The 27,103-nt window shown below is 37.8% G+C and overlaps 3 protein-coding genes and 1 long non-coding RNA gene across 4 annotated transcripts in view; all 4 read left to right on the top strand.

Moving 5' to 3' along the window:
* LOC306987895 (SLAM family member 5-like) overlaps positions 1–27,103 on the top strand; it is a 332,963-nt gene that overhangs the window by 63,085 nt on the left and 242,775 nt on the right.
* Positions 9,927–13,286, top strand: LOC306987933 (SLAM family member 5-like). Its single transcript, XM_079592581.1, has 3 exons — positions 9,927–10,239; positions 12,702–12,998; positions 13,082–13,286. The coding sequence occupies exons 1-3, from the start codon at positions 9,948–9,950 to the stop codon at positions 13,225–13,227; spliced, it is 735 nt and encodes a 244-aa protein (XP_079448707.1). The 5' UTR covers positions 9,927–9,947; the 3' UTR covers positions 13,228–13,286.
* LOC306987962 lies at positions 15,331–16,934 on the top strand. The gene is made up of 2 exons (XR_013795292.1): positions 15,331–15,702; positions 16,440–16,934. It is a non-coding gene; the product is annotated as an uncharacterized lncRNA (long non-coding RNA).
* LOC306987926 (SLAM family member 5-like) overlaps positions 22,474–27,103 on the top strand; it is a 28,380-nt gene continuing 23,750 nt past the window's right edge. Inside the window, exons 1-4 of one of the 2 annotated variants that reach the window (XM_079592573.1) lie at positions 22,474–22,585; positions 23,177–23,509; positions 24,320–24,610; positions 24,703–25,487. In XM_079592573.1, the coding sequence (XP_079448699.1) occupies positions 22,546–22,585; positions 23,177–23,509; positions 24,320–24,610; positions 24,703–24,854 (816 nt within the window). In that variant the 5' untranslated portion in view covers positions 22,474–22,545 and the 3' untranslated portion in view covers positions 24,855–25,487. Of the gene's footprint in view, positions 22,586–23,176; positions 23,510–24,319; positions 24,611–24,702; positions 25,488–27,103 lie in introns of those variants that run through there. The other variant, XM_079592574.1, reaches the window with a different exon arrangement.

Here is a 27,103-nt window from a genome sequence, read left to right as displayed (position 1 = left end):
AGGAAGTAGGAAGCCATGCAAAAATGTATACTTTCTGTCAGGACTTTAGTATTTGAAATGAAAAGTTGATTTTAAAAAAGGAATAAAGTCCTTTTTTGAAATAAGTTGTTTTTCAAATAAAGTTTTCCAAGTGATATCAGATTGTGTTTACATGTGTTTTTATTGTACTTCCCCTGTAACTACATGAAACAAGAGGGTAAGAAGCACCACTTTAATTTACGGCCCGCAATATACTTACACTGTAACTACAAGAAACAAGAGGGTAAGAAGCACCACTTTAATTTACGGCCCGCAATGTCATACGTACCCTGTAACTACAAGAAACAGATATTTCCCCAGCATTTAAAAAAAAAAAAAAGTTGTAGTTTTACTTGCCTTGAAACAACTTAATCAGTGCACCTTTGCAATAAAAACAAATTAGCCTACTTTATAAATGCACTGATATATAGGCTACCCCGTAATTTGAAAAAAGCCTTGTATTTGTATACACATATTACAAAAAGGTGTATGTAGCCTACTCGCTAAATTGCTCCCAAAAGTAAGATTGTATTATAGTATAAGTACCCCGTAGTTCTAAAATACTTACAGTATAAATAATTTGCCTAAATACATTTTTTTTTTTCTGGTTGTTACCCCTTTATTCCAAAACTTTACATTGTTCCCCTATATAATTACACGTACGTACTTTATAGGTACACTGTAATTACCGAAAGTTACACTGTAATTTAGTTTTAAATACGCAGTATTTTCCTGGTTGTTACCCCTTTATTCCCAAGACTTTACATATTGTTCCCCTATACTTACACATAAGTACTTTATAGGTACACTGTAATTACCGAAAGTTACACTGTAATTTCATTGTAATTACGCAGTACTTTCCGGGCTGTAATCTAAAGCGTTACCAAACATTCCAGGATTTTTCTCCATTTAATGGACTTCAATGACAACCAAATATTCCAATGTTCAAAGAAGGTTCAAATGTCCGTCTCAATGCAGCTTCAAATGCTCGACACAATCCCAGTCGAGAAATAAGGGTCTTATCCAGCGAAACGATCGGTTATTTTCACACACAAAAAAATGTCTCACAGTCTTGACCCCATTGACTTTCATTTTAAGCGCCTCACTGTAACCTCCATTCTTCTTTTTTTAAAGAAAAAAGTGGCAAGTCATTTTTTGTGGTAATCAATATGCACCACAAATGCTGTTGATTGAGCTTAACTCTGAATCTTCCTTTAATTTTATTAAAGAAAGCTAAAGAAAGACATAAAAACATCCCCCTCCCTGCAATTATTTGTATAATTATTAAAAAGGTATTTTATTAAATTAATAAAGAAATACTGCAATAATTCACAATTTAATGATGATAGATTATGTTATATTTTATAATAAAACTATTTATAAACTATTCTTATTACGAATTTGGAAAGATGGTAAGCACGTTTCATTCCCAAATGCTCTCAAACACACAAATGACTCAAACACACAAATGACTCAAACACACACACACTGCACTTGCAGAGTACCATTTACTGTGAATCGAATCTGAAAATGAACACAATGCTTTACTCTGAATCTTGCAGTGCATCAGACAAAATATTTGTATTCTTATTGGATCACAACCGCTGCTATTGTATGGTTTGTATCAGGGTGTATTTACACGACACTGCTCTCAACTTTTTTATGTGTTTTGGCCATTCATTTACACGACAACAGCATTTCAACATGAAAGGTTTTGAAAACAATGCTGTGGCGAGGGGTGTGTGGTTCAGCGAGGTCTGCACAGAGAGAGAGAGAGAGAGAGAGAGAGAGAGAGAGAGAGAGAGAGAGAGAGAGAGAGAGAGAGAGATAGATGAGTAAGTAGGTCAAATCCATAGTGATAAACACCTCGTTGCAGTAATAGCATGGAGAGAGTGCAACACTAAGGAAGATTACCTTAAAATTACCTAATTACCTTAAAATGATCTCATTACCTAAGATTTTACCTTAAAATAATGTTTCCAAAATCGTTTCAGTGGTTCATCAAGTCGTAACAGGGTGAAAGGCACTTCTGGATTCGCTTTGCGGTCCTTTTTCTGCTATAACCACACTATGTAAGGTTGCCAGATCGGGTCGCGTTTCTGTTCGAATGAGACATAAGAAAACTACAGATTTGGCTTGCTTTACGTCAAGCATTACAATAGTCATTACTTTGTTTTTCTTCGTTTCTGATGTCGCAATACATCATACTTTCATGAAATCATGCAACATATTCTACCTTGTCTGTGGACATCGTTCATTCCAAAGCCGGTGCTGGATAAACAGCGAGCGTGTGTGCGGCGGTAGGCTAAATTATTTACGACAGCGGTAATGGACAATTACACTTCCAACCTGTAGGGGGACCGAAGAGGAAAAGTTCCTTGGTGTTGCTTTAAAGTCGTTATGTTGAATGTGTGCCAGGATCAATAACGCCGGCCCTGACTACTTCCTTCCTTCATACAAACTTCATCACAAATGCCTTTACCATGTCTATGTAAACAGCAAAAACTTGAATTTGTGAAAATGTGACGTCATGCACTTGTGTATTATGGGCCCTATTCCCTATAAAACCATCAACACAGTACACTGAAAATAGTTGTTGGTTAGTTCTCCTTATTTCTCTTTATTCTCTCATGTTTTCCAGCTCGTCTGCCTGTCCCTGTCATCATCAGTAACTCTTCACAATGTTCTTCATCATCATCATCATCATCAAATTGTTCATTGGTGTGTTCATCAGTGTTGAATGTGTGTGATGCGACTCTCTCCTGGTACGCAGGAATCAGTGTATTGTCCAGCATCAGTGTGTGTGATCTCAGCATCAGTCTCTCTCTACCTCTGGAGGTGGAATATCAGGATAAAAACACCTACAGCTGTGTGCTGAACAATCCCATCAGCAACCAGACCACACATCTGGACATCCACACACTCTGCCACACATGTGCAGGTACAGTACCACAGCACTGATGATATATGTGTTTGTTCAAATTCACTCACATTAATGACTCTCTCTTTTCTTCTCCTTCAGGTCCTCCAGTCTCAGTGTCTCTGATAGTGTTGATCTCTGCTGCTGCTGCTGGATCTCTGATGATTGTTGCTATAGTCGTGATCTTCTGCATCTGCAGGAAATGTAAACAGGAAGATGAGTCAGAAGTGCAAGCAATTACTGTACAAATATAAATAAGAGACAAATATTAAAACCTTTGTCGTTTTAACATCTGTGGTTGTTGTTAATGCAGTTCAGACCCAGGAGAAAGATAGAACTGATTCAGCATTGTGTAAACCAACAACACAACAAAAGGTAAGACATTGCAAGAAGTTGTCGCAGTCAGTTAGTGTGATTGAGGTTTGCAGAATCAGACAATCAGTGAAGGGATGTGGGTGGTTTATCGACTCAACTGTCATTATTATTGCCTATAGGACAAAAAGGGGATAGTTTAAGCATGTTTTTTTAATGCTGTTTACACTTACGTTTATGTTCTGTTTGCACTTCAGTGTTTTCCATACAATAACCCTTTCCGGTGATTTGTCCTCTTCTTTAAAACTATTCTGAGCTTCGTTTTTATCAGTAGATGGCACTTTAGGTAAATTTTTGCATAAAAGTAGAACATATCGCAACTTTGTCCCGTCGCTGGACACGTCTCATCCGGTTGCCAACGGTCACTGTCGCGTGTCGCCAGAAATCGCCCGCTCTCCATTGAAATGAATGGTATCGCACCACTGTGTCGCTGGTTGTGTGAACGCAGCTTAAGGTCCTCCAAATCTAGACTATTGCTGGTCCACAAACTAGCATCGTTTGGTGTCAGGGCCTTCAACTTTGCTGCACCCACACACTGGAATTCTGTTCCCCAACATATTTGAAACCTCATATCATTACAAAGCCCACCTTAAGACATATATTTCTCCTTATGTTTTTCTGATCTCCTTAAGAGAATAACAATGTTATTCAGAGAGAAACCTAGCCTAGTTCTGTCGCATCACCAGGTTCCTAATTAAGTTGTTTGTTTCCTTTCAGAACTCGAAGACGGAGTATGTGTATGAAAAAGTATAGTACTTTAGATTATAGTATATTAGATTTATGTTACGTGTGTTACGGTCTGCAAAGCCTGGTTACACATTAACAAGATGAAGACGAAATATAATCAACAAGCTTTATTACCAAAGCCAAAAACATACAAACTTAGCATGTGTGTTGACAAGAACCAACAGAGAGAACTTGCGCAGTGGTGCGGAGAAGGTGGCGGACGAGGAGAAGGCAAAGGGCTAGCAAAAGGCAGACAGAAACCAGGGAAGAGATGATGGTAGGAATGGCCAGGGAGGAACAGGAGGTGGTAATAGTATGGCGAGTGGATTGTGCCATTTCTAAGACTACACTTATGGCGAGTGGACAGTGCCACGGATAACCTACCTAAGTCGACAGTCGTGTACTTTTACGTGACAGAAGGGGTACGCCGCACCACAGACGCGTGACTCCAATGTCGCACCACAGACGTGTGACTCCAAAGTAACACCAGAATAAATTAATATATATTTCCCCCCCTAGATTTTCTAATCTTTCCTTTGTTATCTTTCTAACCAATCATTCTTTTCTTGTGTTCTTATGACATTGAAAATATCATTGATACAAATTGTGTATTGTATACAAAGTTGTGTATGTCATTAATGTCATCTCTGAATGGTTTACGAACGCAATATAGGCGTTATATATATTTTTTTAATAATTCAATCACTTTCTACTGCATATGAGGACTATGCAAATTATACACCATCAAAGTCACAACTTTTTGCACAATTATTAACAACAACTTTAAAGTTGAACAGATAAATTCATTAATTGTAATCTTAAACATAATATTCTGGAATGGGTCATTCTGATTTTTTACTTTTGAAGGTAATAATTTTAATTAACACAGTTGACCATAATGGGCGAATACACAATATGAAACTATTCACGGTATTGGTTTCAGGAGAAGGTGACAAGAAAGTATTTTAATAGTCTTATTATAGACTAGATTTAATAGATAATTATAGTCTTTAATAATCTCCCCCTTATCTGACATACAACACTATCCTGGATATTATAAACATTCCCTTTGATGTGATTAGAGAAAGGAGGAATTCATTGTATCCAAGTGATGGATTTGATTTTTATTGTGAATTTCAATGCAATAGCCTACTTATTGCTATTTATTAAAATCACCACCTGTTAAATAAAACATTACGAAATTACAAATAAATAAATAAACTTTAAAAAAATACAAAAATATAGATGAATGCAGGTAAGTTAACACATCTCATCACCTTAGCAGCTTATTAACGATCAGTCCCACCGACTTTGAAGCGGTACTAACTGCAGTGGAAAAGCAACCGAGCTAAAGCGAACCGAACCGTGCCGTACTGAGTCGAGTCGTACCACGCAGTGAAAAAGCGAAGTGAACCGAACCGTTCTGCGCCGAGTCGAACCGTACCGAGCCGAACCGAGCCGTACCATGCAGTGGAAAAGCGCCATGACTGAGAGGTCTAAAGCACTTCAACTAATAACAGATAGGTCTGACTCGAGGTGCAAAACCAATCAAAACGTCCAGTTCAGCTGGTGGGCAGGGCGTTTAAACCGCGCTTTGACAGTTACTGGCACTCGCGTGTTGTATCCATAGACAGTATATAAAATAGACACAGCGACCCCATAGACTTCAACAGTGAAAAGTGAAGTCAATTAGAAGCACTCACTTCCTGATGGCTGGGCGAACTGTGCAGCCTCAAACTGAGCTTGATGACGTAGATGTGACGTGAGCAGCCTGTAGGTCTTCTAGTAGCTGTGCCGAGAGAAATCTGAATCATTCCCTTCCGAATCTCGCAGAGACGGAGAGCGTGAGTATTAGCTGTCCATGAGCAGCAGCGGGAGCAACTTTATCACTATCTATGGGCTTCTCCCTTCACTTTATGCCTCCACGTCCCCCCGATTGCTTGCGAGCTTCTCCGCCGGTCTATACGGTAATTTCTCGACTGTGCAACAGAGAGTCGAGTGGTTATGACGCAATCGTTAGCCTATTTTTACAAAAACTGCTTCTACGGGGCCATAACGTAAGATACAAGGTAATGAAGCCTTTTATACATTATTGTGTTTCTTTAGAAATAAACAATGGACAAATTGAGTCATTAAACGCCTCAGATGTAAAGTTATTCGCTGTCAAAGTGACGCCAAAATGAATGGGAGTCAATGGAATGCTAACAGCAGGTGATGGTCTGCTATTCAATGGCTGATGGATTACCCCCTTGGTTGTATCACTTACACGTTTCAATATTTTAGTGAATATTAACGAGCTATGCTCATATTCTGATTTTTAAATGTTAAATTGAATGGGACATACTATTGATATTACTAGAGCACTAAGCAGTTGAGGTAAATAGAAAACTCGGCTCATATAAGGACGCAGTTATTGCATGGACAGAGCAAGAACATTGTAAGTGTCTAAAATGCATGCATGCAGTGGAGTTTAATGCTTTAGCTTGGCCTCTTTAACAATTCAGTAAATGTAGAAAGCAAGCGCAGCTGGCTTTTAAAGGGAATGGGAGATGAGACTCTGATTGGTTTATTGCACGTAAAGCCCAAAACACACTCATTACTCATTAAGAGAATAGAGACAACCCTTTTAGACCATGCGCCGGGCGTGCCGACTATTTTTCCCTAGCAAAGGTGGATTCAGACACGCACTTGCACCGTGCGCTTTAGACCATGTGCTGTAATGGAAATTTTACATTTAGAGGTGTTCTTTTACTTTTATATGGGTACAACTTTTATTAACGTTGAAGATGTAGGCTATTGTTTACTCATGATAATTTAAAGGAATATAATCATATAAGCAAAAAGCACATTATTAAAGATATATAACCAAGCTTTTTCTTCATTTAAGAAAATCTGTCGCCTTTCTAGTAGGCCTACATGTGATAGAAAATTAAAAATGTTGCCTTTATCAATGCTGCATCTTCAAAGATGGCCTGTGCATGCATTTCATTGAAATTAGTTAAATAATGTTAAACTGTTAGCATAATTATGCAACAATAATCCGTTTTCAAATGTCTCGGGTTACAATTGTTTTATTAATTCAAAATAGTTTCACTTTCCATGTGGACACGGGCTGATCCAGTCTTCGTTGTTGTGGTGATGGTTCATTTTCCTCTGATTCCGGCTCAAACATAATAAGGTTTTATCATTGCAAGAGCCATCGCTTCGCATGCATCACCCGCTACTAAACAGTTGCGCCGAATCCGCAAATGTTCTGGCTGGGGGCGTTAACGTCAGATGCATAGGCACTGACGTTAGACAATCATAACAGTGGGCGTTAACACTGAACTCTTAAAGGGGAAACACCCCCAAAACAGACTGTTTGAAACAGAGGATGAGAAACAGGGTGGGAAAAGGTCATAAATCACTACATTTTAAAAGTTTTTTGTAAAAAAAACTATAGTAATACTATAATTGCACCTAAGGGAACATAATAATAAAATAAAATAAACCATGTCATGACCCCTTTAATAAAAAGAATCAAGCTTTTATATCACGTCGTTGTCTGCCTCTTGGTGTTCTTGGTGTAGCTCCTCCGGAGTGGTGGTTGTCCTCAGCCCTAGTGGTGACATATGTCTTTAATAAGCATAAAACACAAGTGACCGTATAATGAACACGTGGACTAGCTCTTAAAGTGACAGCAGCCATGTATCTGTCATTAATTTAGTTGTCAAAACAACAAAAGATAGCTTTAAGTTTAAGGAATCAGGATTAATAGCCTATGTATTTCATTTAGTTAGGACTAAAATACTACCCAGTGTTATTTTCCAATCGATTACTTTATTCAGTTTCTGTATTTCTGAATAGTCTTAGACCTATTCAAAAACTTTTCTCTTTATTTGCATCTTTATTCTATTGTATTTGTGCTACTTTTTTCAATTTGTGTTGTGTAAATTCTTGACAACATTACCCCATTGTAAAAATGCAATGAGCGCAAACATTTAAGCGAGAATCATAACATGCATGAAGAGCATGCGCATTAACTAGTAGGGTGATAAAACCCGGTAGTGGCGAGGACTCTTTACACGTGCGGTTCAGTGTCATCAGAGCTAATCTAGATCTACTTCTGAAAATGGGTCACTCGCTTGTGGTTGTGGTCTGTTCGTGTTATGTGATTGGTAGGTAATAAATGCATTTGTACAGTTTCATTTATTTCCAGTTTAGAGATAAAGAGATGCGCTATAATATTCAAATTAGTCAGAGGATTTATTTGCAAATACGCAGATATTATTGTGAGATCTACTTTGGATTCAGGAAGGGTAAATTAAGATAAATTAATATTAAGCTCAAGTACACAGTAAGCACACTACCATCTTTGAGCTCAGATTATAAAAATAAAAAAAATAATGTATTACCGCTTGATGGCTGGTGGCCATTTTGAAAGCTGTCTGAAAACTTTCACCGGAAGAGGAGCCCCTTAAATGTGCATCTTAAAACGGTTTAAGCCTTTATTTTGGGATACTAAACACTTAAACTGCAGAATTAGGAGATTAATGTTTAGACTTTAGCATATTATAACCTTTAATCTGGATGTGGGAAATAATTACGGTTTGATCCAAAAGATAGCATAAGTTGCGCATTAGACGCAAGTAGGAAATAACATATTGTACTGAAACCAATATCTTGTGCACTATAAAGGGGTCATAGAATGAGAATTCAAATGTTCCTTGATCCTTTGACAGTTAAGAGTTTGTTATACTATAAAAATACCCTTTAAGTTTCAAAACTCTGCACAACGTGAGATGATTGACAGAATGAGAGCACTAAGAGTTTAACTGACGCAAATCAGGAAGAGGAGAGACAGAGTTCGCTGTTTGAGCTCTTCTTATCGCATAATTCAGTGGAAAATTAATATAAATGTTATTCTGTATGACGAAATATATTACAAACATGTGATGATAAATCATTATTTCTCCAAATATGCGCACAATTGGACTAAGAGCCCTGTCGGATGCTATGCTGGATATTGCATGTATGTGAACACAAATAAACCGGAGAAGACGTGAATGACTGCTTTATAAGTGATGATTTCTATTCAAAATAACGACAGATTCATAATTTTGCACTCCTGGCATAAATTAAGAAATTAATGCCACTGCAAACCAGTTTTATCATAAACAGTGGTCAAATATCGAAGCTGGAGTCTAAATTAGGTCAAATTAGTGTTTTTGGTAAGTGGCGCTGTCAGAAAAAACTAGGGTCCTGGAACTGCGGTCCTAGAACTGGGGTCCTGGAACTGCAGCCTCCGGTTGTGCAGGCCTACCTTTCTCGTAATTTCATACGCGATCAACACTGTCTGTCATCTGCTCAATGCTCATCACTGCAACCTTTCATGTGATGGGAATTGATCATTATGATCAATACTTTTCACGATTCCTTAATCTCGATAGATGTAAATTGTAATAGTAAAAACGTAGTAAAAGTTTTAAAGAGAGTTCCACATGTAATGCTAGCTATTTAATATGCAAATGTGTCAGCCAATCACAGCAGTGGGAGTTTACACTGAAGTCTCACAGCAGACACGCCCCTTCAAACAGAGCTGTTCAAATCAGAGGCTAAAATCAGGTTCGGAAAATATAAATTATGACAATTTTTTATGTTAAAATCATGCTAACATTATAAGGGCACCCCAGGAAACATTATACAATAATCAAATAATCCAGTCTATGACCCCTTTAATGTCTCAATGTAGATTTTGGTGAACTTGGTGTACGTTTACCCTATTTTTATAAGACAAATATAAAAATATAAAACTATTGAAAGTGTCTAGGAGATTTAAACTTAGTTTTACTCATCTGTCTTTGCTGTAAAGGTTACAAACTGTAAAATCTGTCTATGTTCATCAGGTGTGTTTGGTGAGTCAGTGTCAGTGATGGAGGGAGATTCTGTCACTCTAAACACTGGGGTCACTGAAATACATGAAGACGACGATATACTGTGGACATTTGGAGCTACATTTTTTACTATAGCTGATATCAGTAGAGATTCTGGAATTGTTCAGATGTATGATGGACCTGATGGGAGATTCAGAGACAGACTGAAGCTGGATCATCAAACTGGATCTCTGACCATCACAAACATCACAACTGAACATGCTGGAGATTATCAACTACTGATAAGTGGAGTTAAGGGGTCATCAAAAATATTCAGTGTTTCTGTCTATGGTGAGTAGATATCATTTGTTGAAATGGTCATTCACACTGTAACATTAACGCTCAAAATAATTAATTGGTTTGAGTAGGGCCAAATTAAATCATACAAATTAGTTCAATCAAATTTACTTTTATGAGAATTTAGAACTTTCTTTTTCTTTTGAGTTCACAAAACTGATACATTTTAATTAAGTTAAATTGTTTAATTGTTTTGAGTTTTATGAACTCTTTTAATTTAGACAAAATTAAATTGAACTGAAACTGGGTTGGGATTTCTATTTCCCAGGATGCTTTGCCATGACACAAGGGAGAGTAAATGCTAAAATTAAGTGTTATATAATGATTTGTGACAGATTAATGTTGAGTGGGAGATTTAGTGTTTAATCTTTTGTAATGCTAGAAGAGTTTTTGTAATGTTGGGTTTTTCATGGTGACGAGAGCATGAGCTTAATTTGAGAACAGTTAAATGTTTTTAAATGTTGCACTCGTGTATCAAATGCTATACTATGCAAATGCTATCAAAGAATTGTGTCACCAATTAGAAAGGTAGCATTGTTTTATTTAGCTGGTTAAATCCAGCAAAATGTCCACTACTTAAAATATATAAGTTGTGTCATCATGATAATTTTAAGTTGTGTATGAATGAGCTTACTCAAATATTTCAGGTTAAAGGATGTTCACTTTCAAAAAAATAGTTCCTGATAATTTACTCACCCCGATGTCATCCAAGATATCTTCAGTCAAAAAGAAATTAAGGTTTTGGAGGAAAACATTCCAGGATTTTTCTCCATTTAATGGACTTCAATGGCAACCAAATATTCCAATGTTCAAAGAAGGTTCATATGTCCGTCTCAATGCAGCTTCAAATGCTCGACACAATCCCAGTCGAGAAATAAGGGTCTTATCCAGCGAAACGATCGGTTATTTTCAAACAAAAAAAAATGTCTTACAGTCTTGACCCCATTGACTTTCATTTTAAGCGCCTCACTGTAACCTCCATTCTTCTTTTTTTAAAGAAAAAAGTGGCAAGTCATTTTTTTGTGGTAATCAATATGCACCACAAATGCTGTTGATTGAGCTTAACTCTGAATCTTCCTTTAATTTTATTAAAGAAAGCTAAAGAAAGACAAAAAAACACACCCCTCCCTGCAATTATTTGTATAATTATTAAAAAGGTATTTTATTAAATTAATAAAGAAATACCGCAATAATTCACAATTTAATGATGATAGATTGTGTTATATTTTATAATAAAACTATTTATAAACTATTCTTATTACGAATTTGGAAAGATGGTAAGCACGTTTCATTCCCAAATGACTCAAACACACAAATGACTCAAACACACACACACACTGAGTGCAGAGTACCATTTACTGTGAATCGAATCTGAAAATGAACACAATGCTTTACTCTGAATCTTGCAGTGCATCAGACAAAATATTTGTATTCTTATTGGATCACAACCGCTGCTATTGTATGGTTTGTATCAGAGACAGGGTGTATTTACACGACACCGCTCTCAACTTTTTTATGTGTTTTGGCCATTCATTTACACGACAACAGCATTTCAACATGAAAGGTTTTGAAAACAATGCTGTGGCGAGGGGTGTGTGGTTCAGCGAGGTCTGCACAGAGAGAGAGAGAGAGAGAGAGAGAGAGAGAGAGAGAGAGAGAGAGAGAGAGAGAGAGAGAGAGAGAGAGAGATGAGTAAGTAGGTCAAGTCCATAGTGATAAACACCTCGTTGCAGTAATAGCACGGAGAGATTGCAACACTAAGGACGATTTTTTACCTTAAAATAATGTTTCCAAAATCATTTCAGTGATTCATCAAGTCGTAACAGGGTGAAAGGCACTTCTGGATTCGCTTTGCGGTCCTTTTTCTGCTATAACCACACTATGTAAGGTTACCAGATCGGGTCGTGTTTCTGTAGTTCGAATGAGACATAAGAAAACTACAAATTTGACTTGGTTTACGTCAAGCCTTACAATAGTAATTATTTTGCTTTTCTTCGTTTCTGATGTCGCAATACATCATACTTTAATGAAATCATGCAACATATTCTACCTTGTCTGTGGACATCGTTCATTCCAAAGCCGGTGCTGGATAAACAGCGAGCGTGTGAGCGGCGGTAGGCTAAATTATTTACGACAGCGGTAATGGACAATTCCACTTCCAACCTGTAGGGGGACCGCAGAGGAAAAGTTCCTTGGTGTTGCTTTAAAGTCGTTATGTTGAATGTGTGCCAGGATCAATAATGCCGACCCAGACTTCTTCCTTCATTCATACAAACTTCATCACAAATGCCTTCACCATGTCTATGTAAACAGCAAAAACGTGAATTTGTGAAAACTGTGACGTCATGCACTTGTGTATTATGGGCCCTATTCCCTATAAAACCATCAACACACTACACTGAAAATAGTTGTTGGTTAGTTCTCCTTATTTCTCTTTATTCTCTCATGTTTTCCAGCTCGTCTGCCTGTCCCTGTCATCATCAGTAACTCTTCACAATGTTCTTCATCATCATCATCATCAAATTGTTCACTGGTGTGTTCATCAGTGTTGAATGTGAGTGATGCGACTCTCTCCTGGTACGCAGGAACCAGTGAATTGTCCAGCATCAGTGTGTGTGATCTCAGCATCAGTCTCTCTCTACCTCTGGAGGTGGAATATCAGGATAAAAACACCTACAGCTGTGTGCTGAACAATCCCATCAGCAACCAGACCACACATCTGGACATCCACACACTCTGCCACACATGTGCAGGTACAGTACCACAGCACTGATCATATATGTGTTTATGTTCAAATTCACTCACATTAATGACTCTCTCTTTTCTTCTCCTTCAGGTCCTCCAGTCTCAGTGTCTCTGATAGTGTTGATCTCTGCTGGATCTCTGCTGATTGTTGCTATAGTGATGATCTTCTGCATCTGCAGGAAATGTAGAAAACAGGAAGATGAGTCAGAAGTGCAAGCAATTACTGTACAAATATAAATAAGAAACAAATATTAAAACCTTTGTGTTTTAACATCTGTGGTTGTTGTTAATGCAGTTCAGACCCAGGAGTAAGATAGAACTGACTCAGCATTGTGTAAACCAACAACACAACAAAAGGCAAGACATTGCAAGAAGTTGTCGCAGTCAGTTAGTGTGATTGAGGTTTGCAGAATCAGACTATCAGTGAAGGGATGTGGGTGGTTTATCGACTAAACTGTCATTATTATTGCCTATAGGACAAAAAGGGGATAGTTTAAGCATGTTTTTTTTATGCTGTTTACACTTACGTTTATGTTCTGTTTGCACTTCAGTGTTTTCCACAATAACCCTTTCCGGTGATTTGTCCTCTTCTTTAAAACTATTCTGAGCTTCGTTTTTATCAGTAGATGGCACTTTAGGTAAATTTTTGCATAAAAGTAGAACATATCGCAACTTTGTCGTGTCGCTGGACACGTCTCATCCGGTTGCCAACGGTCACTGTCGCGTGTCGCCAGAAATTGCCCGCTCTCCATTGAAATGAATGGTATCGCACCACTTTGTCGCTGGTTGTGTGAACGCTGCTTAAGGTCCTCCAAATCTAGACTATTGCTGGTCCACAAACTAGCATCGTTTGGTGTCAGGGCCTTCAACTTTGCTGCACCCACACACTGGAATTCTGTTCCCCAACATATTCGAAACCTCATCATTACAAAGCCCACCTTAAGACATATATTTCTCCTTATGTTTTTATGATCTCCTTAAAGGTGCCATGTGTAAAAATTGAGGTAAAAATATCCAAAAAATGAGCTACACGCATCAAAAGAATGAGAAGAAATAAGGGCAATAATGTCATTAAAAAAATGTCACGTTATAGTGCTGCAGAGATATCAACTTAATTAGCATTAGCATTACTAGCCACGGCCCGACAGGTGTCGTAATACCAGTTTCGGCCATGGGAGGCGGTATGCGGGCAACATAACCACCAGCCAACCTGCAATACACGAATAACTCGCACGGCTTGTGGGCGTAGCCTACTTGAACCTGATGTCTATCGTGTGGAAAGTACAGCCCACTACTTCATTTCAATTCAGGGAAGAGAGCGGAAGGATGGCTGAAGCCTTTGGCAAGAGACCCCTACAACCACCGCGCTCTGAAGCACAAATCAAATCAGATAAGAAAAGGACCGCTCGTCACGGTCCGGGCTCGAAAGCGCGGGGGACGGCGAGCGAACTGCAGCGCATAGCCCTGTTTTACAATGTTCAGCACCCATTCTGACACGCCCGGGATCGCTCCCCATGCTTTCGCACGCATAGCTAGGGGCAGAATGGTCTCCGTGTTCTGACCGCCGCACTGCGCGGGTTCGAGAAACTGAAACGGAGGTATCAGCGCGGCGCGCGCACCCTCGTTGTCTGAAGAGTGCTGCTCGCTGACGACAGCAGCCGCTGTTTCACATTCAATGACTCGGTCGCTAAGGACGGAGAACAATTTGTGGCGCGAACAGGTCATTTGTAGCCTACTGTATCTTTCAACAGTGTTCGTGTTTTTTTTACTATAGTAGAGATGATCGGTTCACGTGCGCTGTCTGATGTTTACTGCATCACTCGACATGGAGAGGTTGGGTAAAGTAATAATTACAAGAGCTTCACGGTTATCAGATACAAGCATTCAATGGCCCTGTAGTATATATATATATATATATATATATATATATATATATATATATATATATATATATATAAATATAGGTTATTTGTGTTTGCGCACGTGATATCAGGAAGCAATGTAATAACGTTACCTGTAATACACACATGATGGCGATGCGCAAATCGTGTGTTTGTGTGTGTGTGTCACAAATCATTATTGTTTCTTCAACTTATTAAAATATCTTACTTTACTGCAACTATCTGTTTCTGCTTCTTTATCATATTTATAGTGTGTGATTTATAAAATACCATATCCTACATCACATATTTTGATATGTGAGGTATACTGCCCCCATCTGGTATGGAATGTGGAGTATGACTAGATTTTTTTTGCCAGACAATTACACATGGCACCTTTAAGAGAATAACAATGCTATTCAGAGAGAAACCTAGTTCTGTCGCATCACCAGGGGCCTGTTGCACAAAAGTAGAATTAAGACATCCGGGATAAATGACTCAGCTGAGCTCAATGAAGCCAAAACATGTGCATCCAGGCTTAATTGGTTGCACAAAGACCAAGCCAGGATGAGCAGACACGGATTCATTAAGCCAGGTAAACCAATCCTGGATAGGTGCGTGCTCACGGCTCACTCAAATAGACCCCGCCACAGATCACAGATTAACTGATTTACCATGGCAACTAGAGCGCGTACTTTTCCCCGTCGGAAGCACAAATCCTCATGGAGGCATACGAGGAGGTAAAAGATATAATTAAGAAGAAAGGCAACACCGCCACAGTGATAAAGCAAAGAGAAAAAGCGTGGCAAAGTATTGCAGACCGCCTGAATGCGTAAGTAGTGCACAATTACACACTCACCGCTCCGCTGAAACATCACAATTACAATTCAAATATTTAATTCACATCTCCAAAAACGCATTTGTACTGTAATTATGAAACGGTTAAATTTTTAATTGAAATGCACTGCAGATATGAGTGAAATTGTGTCAAGTAACTCCATCACACTGTATAAAGCTATTATAAATTATTATTAAAGCCTTACATTATTATTTAACGTTACTACGCTCAGTACGGTTTAATCTTAGCCGTTGTAGCTTATGTTGTCCACCGTTTTTTTGAGTGTTTCTCCTGCTTTTATTAATGTAAAGCTGCTTCGACAGAATGAAACAATTGTGAAAAGTGCTATATAAATAAAATTTAATTGAATAAATAGATGAGCTATAATAATAATCACTTTAATTTATATAGCGCCTTTCAAAGGACCCAAGGTCGGTTGCTCACTGCACTGCAAAAATGTATTTCTTACTTAGTATTTTTGTCTTGTTTTCAGTAAAAAACAAATATCTAAAAAAAATCTTCAATATTTTCTTGAGCAAAATTACCTAGGAAAATAAGCAAAAAAATCTGCCAGTGAAACAAGAGAACTTTTCTAAAATTAAGTGTTTATGGAAAAAGTAAACTTATTTCAAGAGAATTTTTCTTATTATATTGACAGATTTTTTTTGTTTTTTTTGCTTGTTTTAAGCACACATTTACTTAAAGTTTATATTTTTTGTCTAAACTATAAGGAAGGAGAGGGCCCCCAGAGTGCCACCAGCCATGGACTGGGACAATCCGGCAATCATCTCCTGATGACGACAGTGGTTGGCTGCTGAGGGACCAATATGTGTTGAATTATTTTAGTTAGTATGTGTGCTTTCAATTTTGGTTAAATATGTCCTGCGGTGGCAGAGGAATTTGGTTTTTTTTGGGTTCGTTTTTTTACGAATTTGGCCTCTTATGATGTTTGTGCGGTATACTGTGTGTAATACAAGGCTGCAGGGAGGCTACTGCATCCATTCATTTGTCTGTTCAGTTGATGTGTATGGATTTGTCCTGCATTAATTTAGTGTGCAGACATGCAGGGTGTGTTATATACAGACCTTTGAATGTGTATGTATCATTTTGTATAATATGCTTTGATTCTGTGCTTTCCATCTTGTAGACTGTGACTTCAGTTTCGAAAGGAGCTGATGGTTTACCTGCTTTGTTTTGTCCTTATTCAATAAAGGAACATAATGTTACACATTGTGTTTTTATATTCATATGGAATGTGTATTTGTTTATATGACAGAGTATTAGGGCCACACTGAAGAAAAAGGATAAAGTCATACATTTATGAGGCTGGTTCTTTCTGCAGAAAAGCTACATATTCTTTTTACAGTTTTGATACTTATGACAATGTGATACTTAATATTCTGGCACATCAGCATGTCTTTGTTTATGAAACCATACTGAAGTACAATTTCACGAAATGCCCCACATCTGTCATTTTAACAACTGTCCTCCTTTAAAACAACTGGTTACAATATTATGACTTGTCTTTTTTTTTTTTCTCTGTGGCCCTAATATTCTATCATTTTATATATAGCCATATATATATATTATATATATATGTAAATATATATATATATTTACATATATAAATATTATATATAGCCTTATAGTCTATGGGAAACTGTAAATTATCTAATGATAGTAACATCATCTAAAAATCATTATTTATCCAAAATGATTGAAATTAATGATCACAAACGTTTAAATAATGACAGTGGGTCTAGTTATATGTGATAATGTATAGTGAGCAGTGAAATAACTATTGGTTTCCATTTGTGGTGACTGCTGACTGACATTAGGGATGAGATTAAATAGATCCTGGAATTTAGCCTGGTCTGGAGCAGGCTAGCTCCACAGAATAAATCTCCATGGTAATTTATACCATAACATATCCTCCTGCCCCCTATCCAGCTTTAGTGCAACCGGATTACGGATCAATTGAGCCAGGATCACCAAGATATCCTGGCTTAATCCCTTATCCTAGTTTTGTGCAACAGGCCTCAGGTTCCTAATTAAGTTGTTTGTTTCCTTTCAGAACTCGAAGACGGAGTCTGTGTATGAAAAAGTCCCCAAAGAAAAAAATATATTTTTAGTTTATCATAATTATGGAAATTTATTTACCTGACGTTCATTGTTAAATATTAATCACAACCTTCACTGTGCTCCTTTGTCTGTAATTTGCTGTTCTTATTTTATTCTTTTTGCAAAATATAATTGAATATTAAGTGCATTGCATTGATTACATTATCACTCAGCTGGATATTTTGTCAAATTTAAAACAAGCACATCATCGCTCTCTAGTGTCCAAAGCAGAAAATCTCTTCTAATAATACCACTACTTTCCCGACAGGGTGCCCTACAGTATACTATAAATAGATGCTTCTGAACACAGCACTCCAGAAACTAAAAGCAGCTCTCACACAGATACCATTTCTCAAATTAAATGATCACACAAAGCCTCTCACAATACAGGCTGATGCTTTGAAAGATGGTCTGGGTGCTTGCCTGATGCAGGTGGGAGCTCCATGCAAGAACTGAAGAGGTGTATCCACTTATATCCTTTTGCAACAGTGTAAAGCACTAACTGTCAAGAGTTCAAATATATAATAAGAAGACTCATTGTTACTGAACTGAAGATTGACAAATTATTGAATATTGACAGATATGATATGTGTTCTGTTATGTGTTTTATAGGTGGGTACAGAGTTGATTTGAGTTTGCAAATATAACAAAGAAAAAACAAACAAGCAGGAATCTTCTGATCCTCTTGATAATTTTTTTTTTGTTTTTGTGGTATTGAATAGAATGTCATGTTTAAAATGGCGGTTGTTCTGAATACAGGTTTAATGAAGGGGGGGGGGGGGGGGGGTGTTCAACCACCATTATGTGGTTGAAAACACTGAATAGTTGTATGACAAGCACTGAGCGCTTCTGTCTCTGGCTCAGCGCCAGCCAATGCGCCAAAGCACGTTTGAATGTAGCAGTTGATCACGTGATGCACTGACCGCTCTATCGTACGCTCCAGGGACCAGCCAAGACTGATCACACCGATGTGATCGTACGTGCAAAAGGGTTAAAACGGAAAAAATTTTTTTTCCATTTTCATATTTTTGAAAAAGCTCCAGGGAGCCACTAGGGCGGCGCTTAAGAGCCGCATGCGGCTCTAGAGCCGCGGGTTGCCGACCCCTGCTATAGACCAACCGATAGTTCGCATCACACTGGTTCCCTGGACAAAAAACCCAAAAGGATTTTCCCAGGCTTTTGGATTATCACGAAAAACAAGCTCTGTGATCAACAAAAGTTTATGATACTTGCACGTTTTGTCCATTAAGATAATTATCACAGATGAACACATGAATTTTGAAGCCTAAATGCAGTTGGCAGGAGTAAAAAGCTAAAGGTAGGCTATAAGCGGACAACATCACGATCCACGGTAACATGAATTCAACGTCACCAATAAGCTTCCGACAACTCTTTCAGTTTTTATTAAATAAAAATTTGAATAGTTTATAAGAGCACAATTATAAGCATAACAATGTTGTATAAGTGGACTGAGTTTACATGTCCAGCGTGATGAACATTTACGTTTAATTTCCGTTAATAACGTTTAATTTCCCTGACACGTTTAATCTCCGACAGCCTCTGTAGTCCCATATTTAGCCACTTGTTAGCATCCGCCTTTTTCAAGAAATATAATAGCTTCAAAAAATCACGAGTGGGGTAATACTGATGGATTTTATGTTGTAGAATAAAACGTGAAAGTGTCTTGAGCTTGTTATTTCAGCCATTTAACCAAAACAACATTCAAAAACCCCGTTGACTTCGGGACTATGGGACCAGAAGTGCTAAAATGCAACTCGCTTCCGCGTTTTGGCCTACAAAGTGATGTCATACTTGCACCACTCTATAGGGGGTACACGCTTTCCAGACAGCAGAGGATGTCCCCTCCGTCATGTCTGGTAAATCCAGAATTATGATTTTAGTGTCCCGTCATCAAAAGCAGTCAGTTGAGCTAAGTAGTGTCCAAAAACAATAGACTAGTCCAGCAAGGAAAGTCACTCGCTTCATTCCCACGCGGTGGTGGCTCGTCAAGAGAGGCACAACCTACCCACAATTTTTTTTTTCATAGGTGCCGAATCAGCGAAACGCGAGTCTGAGGGGATAGAGTAGGGGAGACAAAACCATAGCCGAAGACTTGTGCCTCCTTTGGTAAAAAAAAATGATTAGCCAATAATCACCATAGAGGATTTCACTTTCAGCGATTAGCAGTGTTGAGAAAAGTAACATGGCAGAGGAGGCTTGGTATGCGAAACAATCACAGAAGAGACGTAAATGATGTGATATTAGTTTGAACTTATACCGCTAATGTACCAACTACATATGGAGAGTAGAGATAAGCTAAGATATAGGCTACAGCAATCAGCAGCACTAAACGGCCATACGTGCCCTTTTACACAGACATTTAAAGGATGGAAGGGTGGATTTTTGCTTTAAGTGATAGGCTAGGTGAGTAAAATTATATTTATATTGTCTAGCTCCACCGCCTCGAGCGTCCTTGGTGGCAGATTCTGCTCTGATTAACTCGATGGCACAGTGACAGCCATCCCTCCTTCCTCACGGGTTTTCGCCACCAATGTAGCAAGGTTTAATAGTTCAGGGAAGGAGGCGGGAAACAGTGAACGTTCAAGGTAACTTTAATTCCCAAAGTAAACAAACAACAAAACTAAAGCGTAAGCAACTCATGGACAACTGCCCCATATAAACAATAAAACACAACATTAATTTACCAGGCCTGGTCCTCTCTTGTCCTTCACTGTCTCCTCCTTTTATCCTCCCAGAGATCCTCCGTGAAAAATGCTCTTTTCCTATGGCACAGTGCCTCAAGCAAAACTCTTTGATATCTTTTAAAGTGCCCCTATTATATTTTAAAGTTTCCTATTGTTGTTTTGGATTCTCCTACAACAGGTTTACATGCATCAAAGGTAAAAAAAAACTGTTTCATTTCCTCATAATATACATTTGCACATCACCACATTTTCAATGATTCTCAAACGACTCGTCAGATGAATCAATCTCTCTAAATCCCTCCTTTCCACGAGCTACTCTGCTCTGATTGGCCAGACATCTCAGTCTGTTATGATTGGTTTACCGCATACAGCGCGCGCAGAGCCGAGCACGTGTGTTGACAACAAAAACGCCTATTGTAACACCAACTCTGCTTGTCCCGAGGCTTCCTACATCGTAGACTAAACACAGTAACGGACAATGACGTCGGTTTTACCATATCAATCCGAGTGCGCGTGCGATGATGAAACATTGAAAGAAGTTATTCAACCTGAACCTCCATCGCAAGGACGACTCGAGCAAGACGTTTCTCAGTGATACACTACTCAGTTTGAGGTACATTATGGGATGTTGCAACTGTAATTAATTAGCATCCGCATGTCTATTAACAACACGATTATTTTACTTTTACTTATTTATCTACCGAGTATTTTTCTAATTTATTGCGGTGAACGTGGAAACTGTATCAATAACAGTAGCCGAGCTCTAGCGTGAATGACTGATGTAACATAAACGTTAAAACAAATCTTGCTCCATGCATAATCTCTCCTCAAAGTAGTGAGAACGACAGACAATCTGCATTAATAAAAGTTTAAAGTTTTAGGTAATAGCACCCACAACTGATTAGCAGAAGTATTTCAGTAAGACAGTGATAATGTGAGTAAACCAGTTAGCTGGAGACCTACACAATATAAAACTCAGAACTAAGAATTTTGCGGTTTGCGAATCCTGCATTGAACTCTGAGATTTAAGAAGCCGTCGTCAGTAAAATGAAGGAAACACAGCCAAAGTTTAGGATTATACTGCTGTGGTATCATGGTAAAGATTAATTTTAACCACTGATTCTTCACATGCTCGTCTTTGGGCAGTGAAAACGGGCTTTACCTTCACATTGTAGAGCACAGCGTTTTTTTTTTAACCTGGTAAGCATTCATTATCACAGTTGTAAACACACCAGCTTTATTCCATTACGGGGTTTGGCATCACAGCGGGTTTGTTTCCAGCTGGACCTTTAAAAAACACATCACGTATGAAATCTAAACAACTTAACTACAATTAAAACATTTTGACAAAAAGTTTTAGTGGTTTTTACTAGAAGTGATACTACTTGTCTTTATCGACAATAGTTTATCATCCTGCTTCAATCAATGCATCTGTAGATAAAGAGTCTGAGCTGTGCATAGAAGCAGGAAAAGGCCCCTCACCAAACTAAACCTAAATACCCCTTCTCTCTCTCACAAACAAGCTTGTCCACCAACAGATCAAACATTTCTGAAGACAACCGACCGCAGAGGTTTCAGTTTGACTCAAGCTGAAGTTCAGTAAAACTAGTACTGTGAGGTGGCAGACGGTTTTTACTTTGTACTTTGTTTTGTTTTTACATACACAACAAATGATAAATTGTATACAATCATTTTTAAATCAATAGGGGTTAGGCTCAATTTCACACAATATTTTTCTACTTTTACATATTAAACACACATTTTTTTTTTAAATGAGTGAATATATAAAATGAAGAATGTCTTCATGTGAGCATGTAGACCTAACACTCTGTGTGTGTGTGTGTGTGTGTGTGTGTGTGTGTGTGTGTGTGTGTGTGTGTGTGTGTTCGTGTGTTCGTGTTCTAGGAGGGTCCAACTCCGAAGGAGAAGCTTCACACATCAGATAAGCAGAGAGAGCAGACAGTCTTATCAGAGCAGACGTTTTGCTGAAGAACAGAGGACATTTTTTCAGATGTTTTTTTGGTTGTGTTTGTGCTGCTGGAGTCTGATGGGTAATTTATAAAAACATTTTTATGGACTGTGGACTGATTGATTTCTTTCAGTTGCAGGGTAACAAATCTGCTGCTACAGTTCAGATTACATTATTTACTACTTTTACTGTGTATGTACCAGATCAATATCATGAGATTTACTTAGTTTAAATTCAGGTGTCTGTGATTAATTCGAATTATAAGTGGAAATTTCGAGGCATTCTTTTGTAAAATTGTGACTATACATTTATTTTGCTCAGAAATCCAAAACCTCAATAGAACCGCTTTCAAATCTCTGGTATTTTTCTTTTCTGATTTTCACGGTCTTAATTTCTAAGACTTCAAATGCACACTCTTCCAGCAATTTCTCAGAATTAAACCTTTACTTTCAAACTGTATCATCATGTATTTATTTATTCAAATATATTATGTAACATCACACATTTATTTTAATCTATAGTAGCTAAGTTTAAAAAACATATTACAGATACAATCTTTTTCATTTACAATGTCTTTGCTGTTGCTGGATGTTCTTCAATTCATATTTGAAAAATTCAATCTACATCTGATTTTGTAAACCAACAGGATTCTTAATCTGTCCATGTTCTCCAGGTGTGTTTGGGGCCGAAGCAAATGAAATACAGTCAGTGTCAGTGATGGAGGGAGATTCTGTCACGCTAAACACTGATGTCACTGAAATACGTAATGATGACATAACATGGACATTTGGAGCTGAAAAGTCTCTCATAGCTAAAATTAAAAAAAAGAAACAAATCTTCTCCACATATGATGTTCCTGATGGGAGATTCAGAGACAGACTGAAGCTGGACGATCAAACTGGATCTCTGACCATCACAAACACCACAACTGAACATGCTGGAGTTTATCATCTACAGATGTTTGGAGCTAAACTGACATTTAAAACGTTCAATGTTTCTGTCTATGGTGAGTAGTGTTATGGAAATTTTACATTTAGATATGTTCCTTTTACTTTTATATGGGTACAACTTTTATTAACGTTGAAGATGTATTGTTTACTCATGAGAATTTAAAGGAATATAATCATATAAGCAAAAAGCACATTATTAAAGATATAAAATCAAGCTTTTTTAGAAATGTAAGTTAGAACAAGCTTGAAGGAACAAAATGTTCACTATGTCATGTGAAGACTATGTGTGAAAAATATGTGCGCAGCTTTGATCGAACTAAAGATAGACAAGATGTGTGAAAAAGAGCAGCAGCTAAAAAACAGGAAACTTTTGCAGACATGACGTTGCTCAGACCAGTTAGAATTTGGGTTGGACATGAGATAATGAGCTAAGACATCTCCCTTTAAGGTAACAAAGGATTTTTTACACAGGGTGTGTTAGGGTATATAACCTTGGCGAAAGGGACTAGCCTTCGCCTTCTCATGTCAGATGCTCTCTGTGTGAGAATGCCATAGACCTTCTCATATCAGACGCTGTCTGTATGTTGAACGTCTTATTTCATGCATGAAATAAAATACTTTGTTTAATCTCTTGAGAATCGACTTTGTCTCCTTCATCCAGGTTTTAATATTGAGTAATTTTCCACATCAGTAGAGATCACCAATCCTGCCTTCCACATTCTTTATTAATTAGTTACATATTGAAATGTTTAATCATTTATATTTTGAGATCACAAACATGATCACTAATTGTCAACACACTGATCCAAAAATATGATTGTTGTTAGATTGATCCAGATTTCTCTTCATTATCTGATGTTTTCCAGCTCGTCTGCCTGTTCCTGTCATCAGTAGAGATTGTTCTTCATCATCATCATCATCATCATCATGTTCATTGGTGTGTTCATCAGTGTTGAAAGTGTGTGATGCGACTCTCTCCTGGTACGCAGGAATCAGTGTATTGTCCAGCATCAGTGTGTGTGATCTCAGCATCAGTCTCTCTCTACCTCTGGAGGTGGAATATCAGGATAAAAACACCTACAGCTGTGTGCTGAACAATCCCATCAGCAACCAGACCACACATCTGGACATCCACACACTCTGCCACACATGTGCAGGTACCACAGCACTGATGATATTAGTTGAAGTCAGCGCTGATATTAGCGTTTATTGACTGATCTGATCTCAGTTTGATGTTTTTATTCCTCAGACTCCGTCCACTGTTGTGGTCCTACTGAAGCTGTGATCCGATTGGTCTTTTCTGCTCTGGTGGGCGTGGCTACTGTCATTCTCGTGGTTTATGACATCAGATCCAGAAGAGCTGAACAAGATCAAGCACATATTCACACATTGGGAGAGTAAATTGTCCTTTATCATTCTCACATATTTTAATCTATTAATCTTCATTTATTTTTAATGTCTTTATATATTAATCTGCTAACATCAATGTTTTTTTATTGGCACACTCTAAAAAATGCTGGGTTGTTTTAACCCAATTTTGGGTAAAATATGGACAAACCCAAATGTTGGGTTAAAAATGTAATGTAAAAATGTAACAACGGCTGGGTTTGTCCATATTTTACCCAACATTGGGTTGAAACAACCCAGCATTTGCATCTTAATAAAAAATACAAAATAAATCACTTTGAAGTTCAAGAGTCTCACCCTCTTTTTGTTATTTCACAAGGTCACCTGCCCATCCAGTCTTGATTAATAATGGTAAACACATTGTCGGCCCAAAAAAAAGTGGGTGTATTCAGTGTGGAGCTCTCCCGGTTCTGTTATTTGGACTTTTTGTATCTCACCACTTTCTGCCAGTTAGTCGTTTGTTGTCTTAGTCACTCATTATGTTCAGCTGTGATGTATGTCACATTATCACGTGTACTTAAGTTCAGTTTGTGTTTCATTGTATCGTCTATGTTACGTGTGTGTTGCTCTCTCTGTTCAGATTTACCTTTATGACATTGGATTTATTAAAGACTGTATTCTCTCTTCATCATTGTGTTCGGGTTTCATCATCTACAACACAACGCAGTGACAGGAACATTAAGCAAATGCACTAGACCACAACTAACTTTTACACTCAGAAAATGTGTTAAAAAAACAGTAAATATTGCTGAAATAGGTTTATGCATAAAATAAGTTTTACAATTTACCAGCAGAACAATTAATTTGTTTTTTAAGGATGTTTAGATATTTTGAGTGAAAAGCAAGACACAAAAAACTCTTCAATATGCTATTATAATAAACATTGCTATGTAATGGATAATGTAATGTAATGGATTATAGAATACAGAAGTGCATATAAACACATTCTGTCATGTATGATACTCTACAGCCGAGATGGACCTGGTGTTCAATTTAAGAAAAATAAGCATGATCCAGGTATGAGAGATAAACACTTTAACATTGCTATATTGCTCAGGCTTTTGGAAAAACCAATAATGTGTATATTTTTTGCCTATACTGGTTCAAAATAGATTTCCAACAAAACTGTGCTACACTTCATTTCTGTACATAAATACAGAAGACAGATCCTAGTCTCTGGGTTCTTAAGATGTCGAATAAAGACGCAGCAGGATAGATTCACAACACTACTTTAATTCAATTCACTCTGAACACACACACACACACACAACCCCGTGACCCCCCCTTTACTGCCCCCTGGTGCCCAGCCAATGTAACAATATTATAGATCACACCACAGTCTCAACTATACTTTACTCCACAGGGTTTGGGGTTTTCAGAGTGTATTGCTAAAGGGCCCGTTTACACGTCACCATTTCCAACTAAAAACGGGAAACTTTATGCATTATTTTCATTTACACAAAAATCGAGCGTCAGTTCTGGCAGGTCACGTTAGTCAAGCTCGCATCAGCTGACTCTCAGCTGATCCACGTCTACCTATAGGAATACTACGTCTGTCACCGTATACATATATAAGCTCCTTCAGTATTATCAGCAGCTATCGCGTTTCTCAGGAGTGAATTACCCTCCTCCCTCCCCAGCTCCTCCTCTCATCGTCAGTCAGGATTCGGCATTCTGACTCCCCTTTAATCAGACCAAATTCTCAATTTGATGTGCATTAAAATCTTTATTAATGAATGATATCTGCAATACATTCATGTTGGTTCAGTTCCGTTTACCCTAAGGAGGGTTATTGCTGCTCTATCGGCTCTTATCGCTGCATGGATGCGCAGGGAGTTCTTGCCCATGAACAGCCAATCTAAACTGTATGCTAATTGTCTTTCATATTTGACGATAGTCGTCCTGACCGAAACAGTTTTACGCACCTGAAAACACAAACTTTAAAAAAAAATTTTTTAAAAAGGGATTCAAAGTGCAAGTTTTTAAAAATGATATTCTCTCCATGTAATCTACAAAAAGGGTGAATTTGTGAAAATGGTGTCATGCACATGTGTAAACCCCATCATCTCGCAAGAGCTGATGAGAACTCAAGAGGGCAATGACCACAGTGTTGTTTTTTTTTAATATATATATATATATATAACAAAGGTTTATTATACAACACTCAAAAGCAGCGCAAGGTGGAATTAGAAGTGGCAAAGAAACAAACACAAAATTGTAACAGTTACAGACAAGCGGGTTCC

This window comes from Phoxinus phoxinus (assembly GCF_949152265.1).
Source record: "Phoxinus phoxinus genome assembly, chromosome: 20".
NCBI lineage: Eukaryota > Metazoa > Chordata > Actinopteri > Cypriniformes > Leuciscidae > Phoxinus > Phoxinus phoxinus.
The sequence above is the reverse complement of the archived record's forward strand: the minus strand, read 5'-3'. Positions and strand labels throughout refer to the sequence as shown.

Bases quoted from the DNA above. Each gene is read 5' to 3' on its own strand.
- LOC306987933 (XM_079592581.1), top strand. From the start codon at position 9,948: ATGGAGGGAGATTCTGTCACTCTAAACACTGGGGTCACTGAAATACAT. The intron at 10,240-12,701 runs GTGAGTAGATAT...CATGTTTTCCAG, and splicing joins ATTCAGTGTTTCTGTCTATG to CTCGTCTGCCTGTCCCTGTC. The intron at 12,999-13,081 runs GTACAGTACCAC...CTTCTCCTTCAG, and splicing joins ACTCTGCCACACATGTGCAG to GTCCTCCAGTCTCAGTGTCT.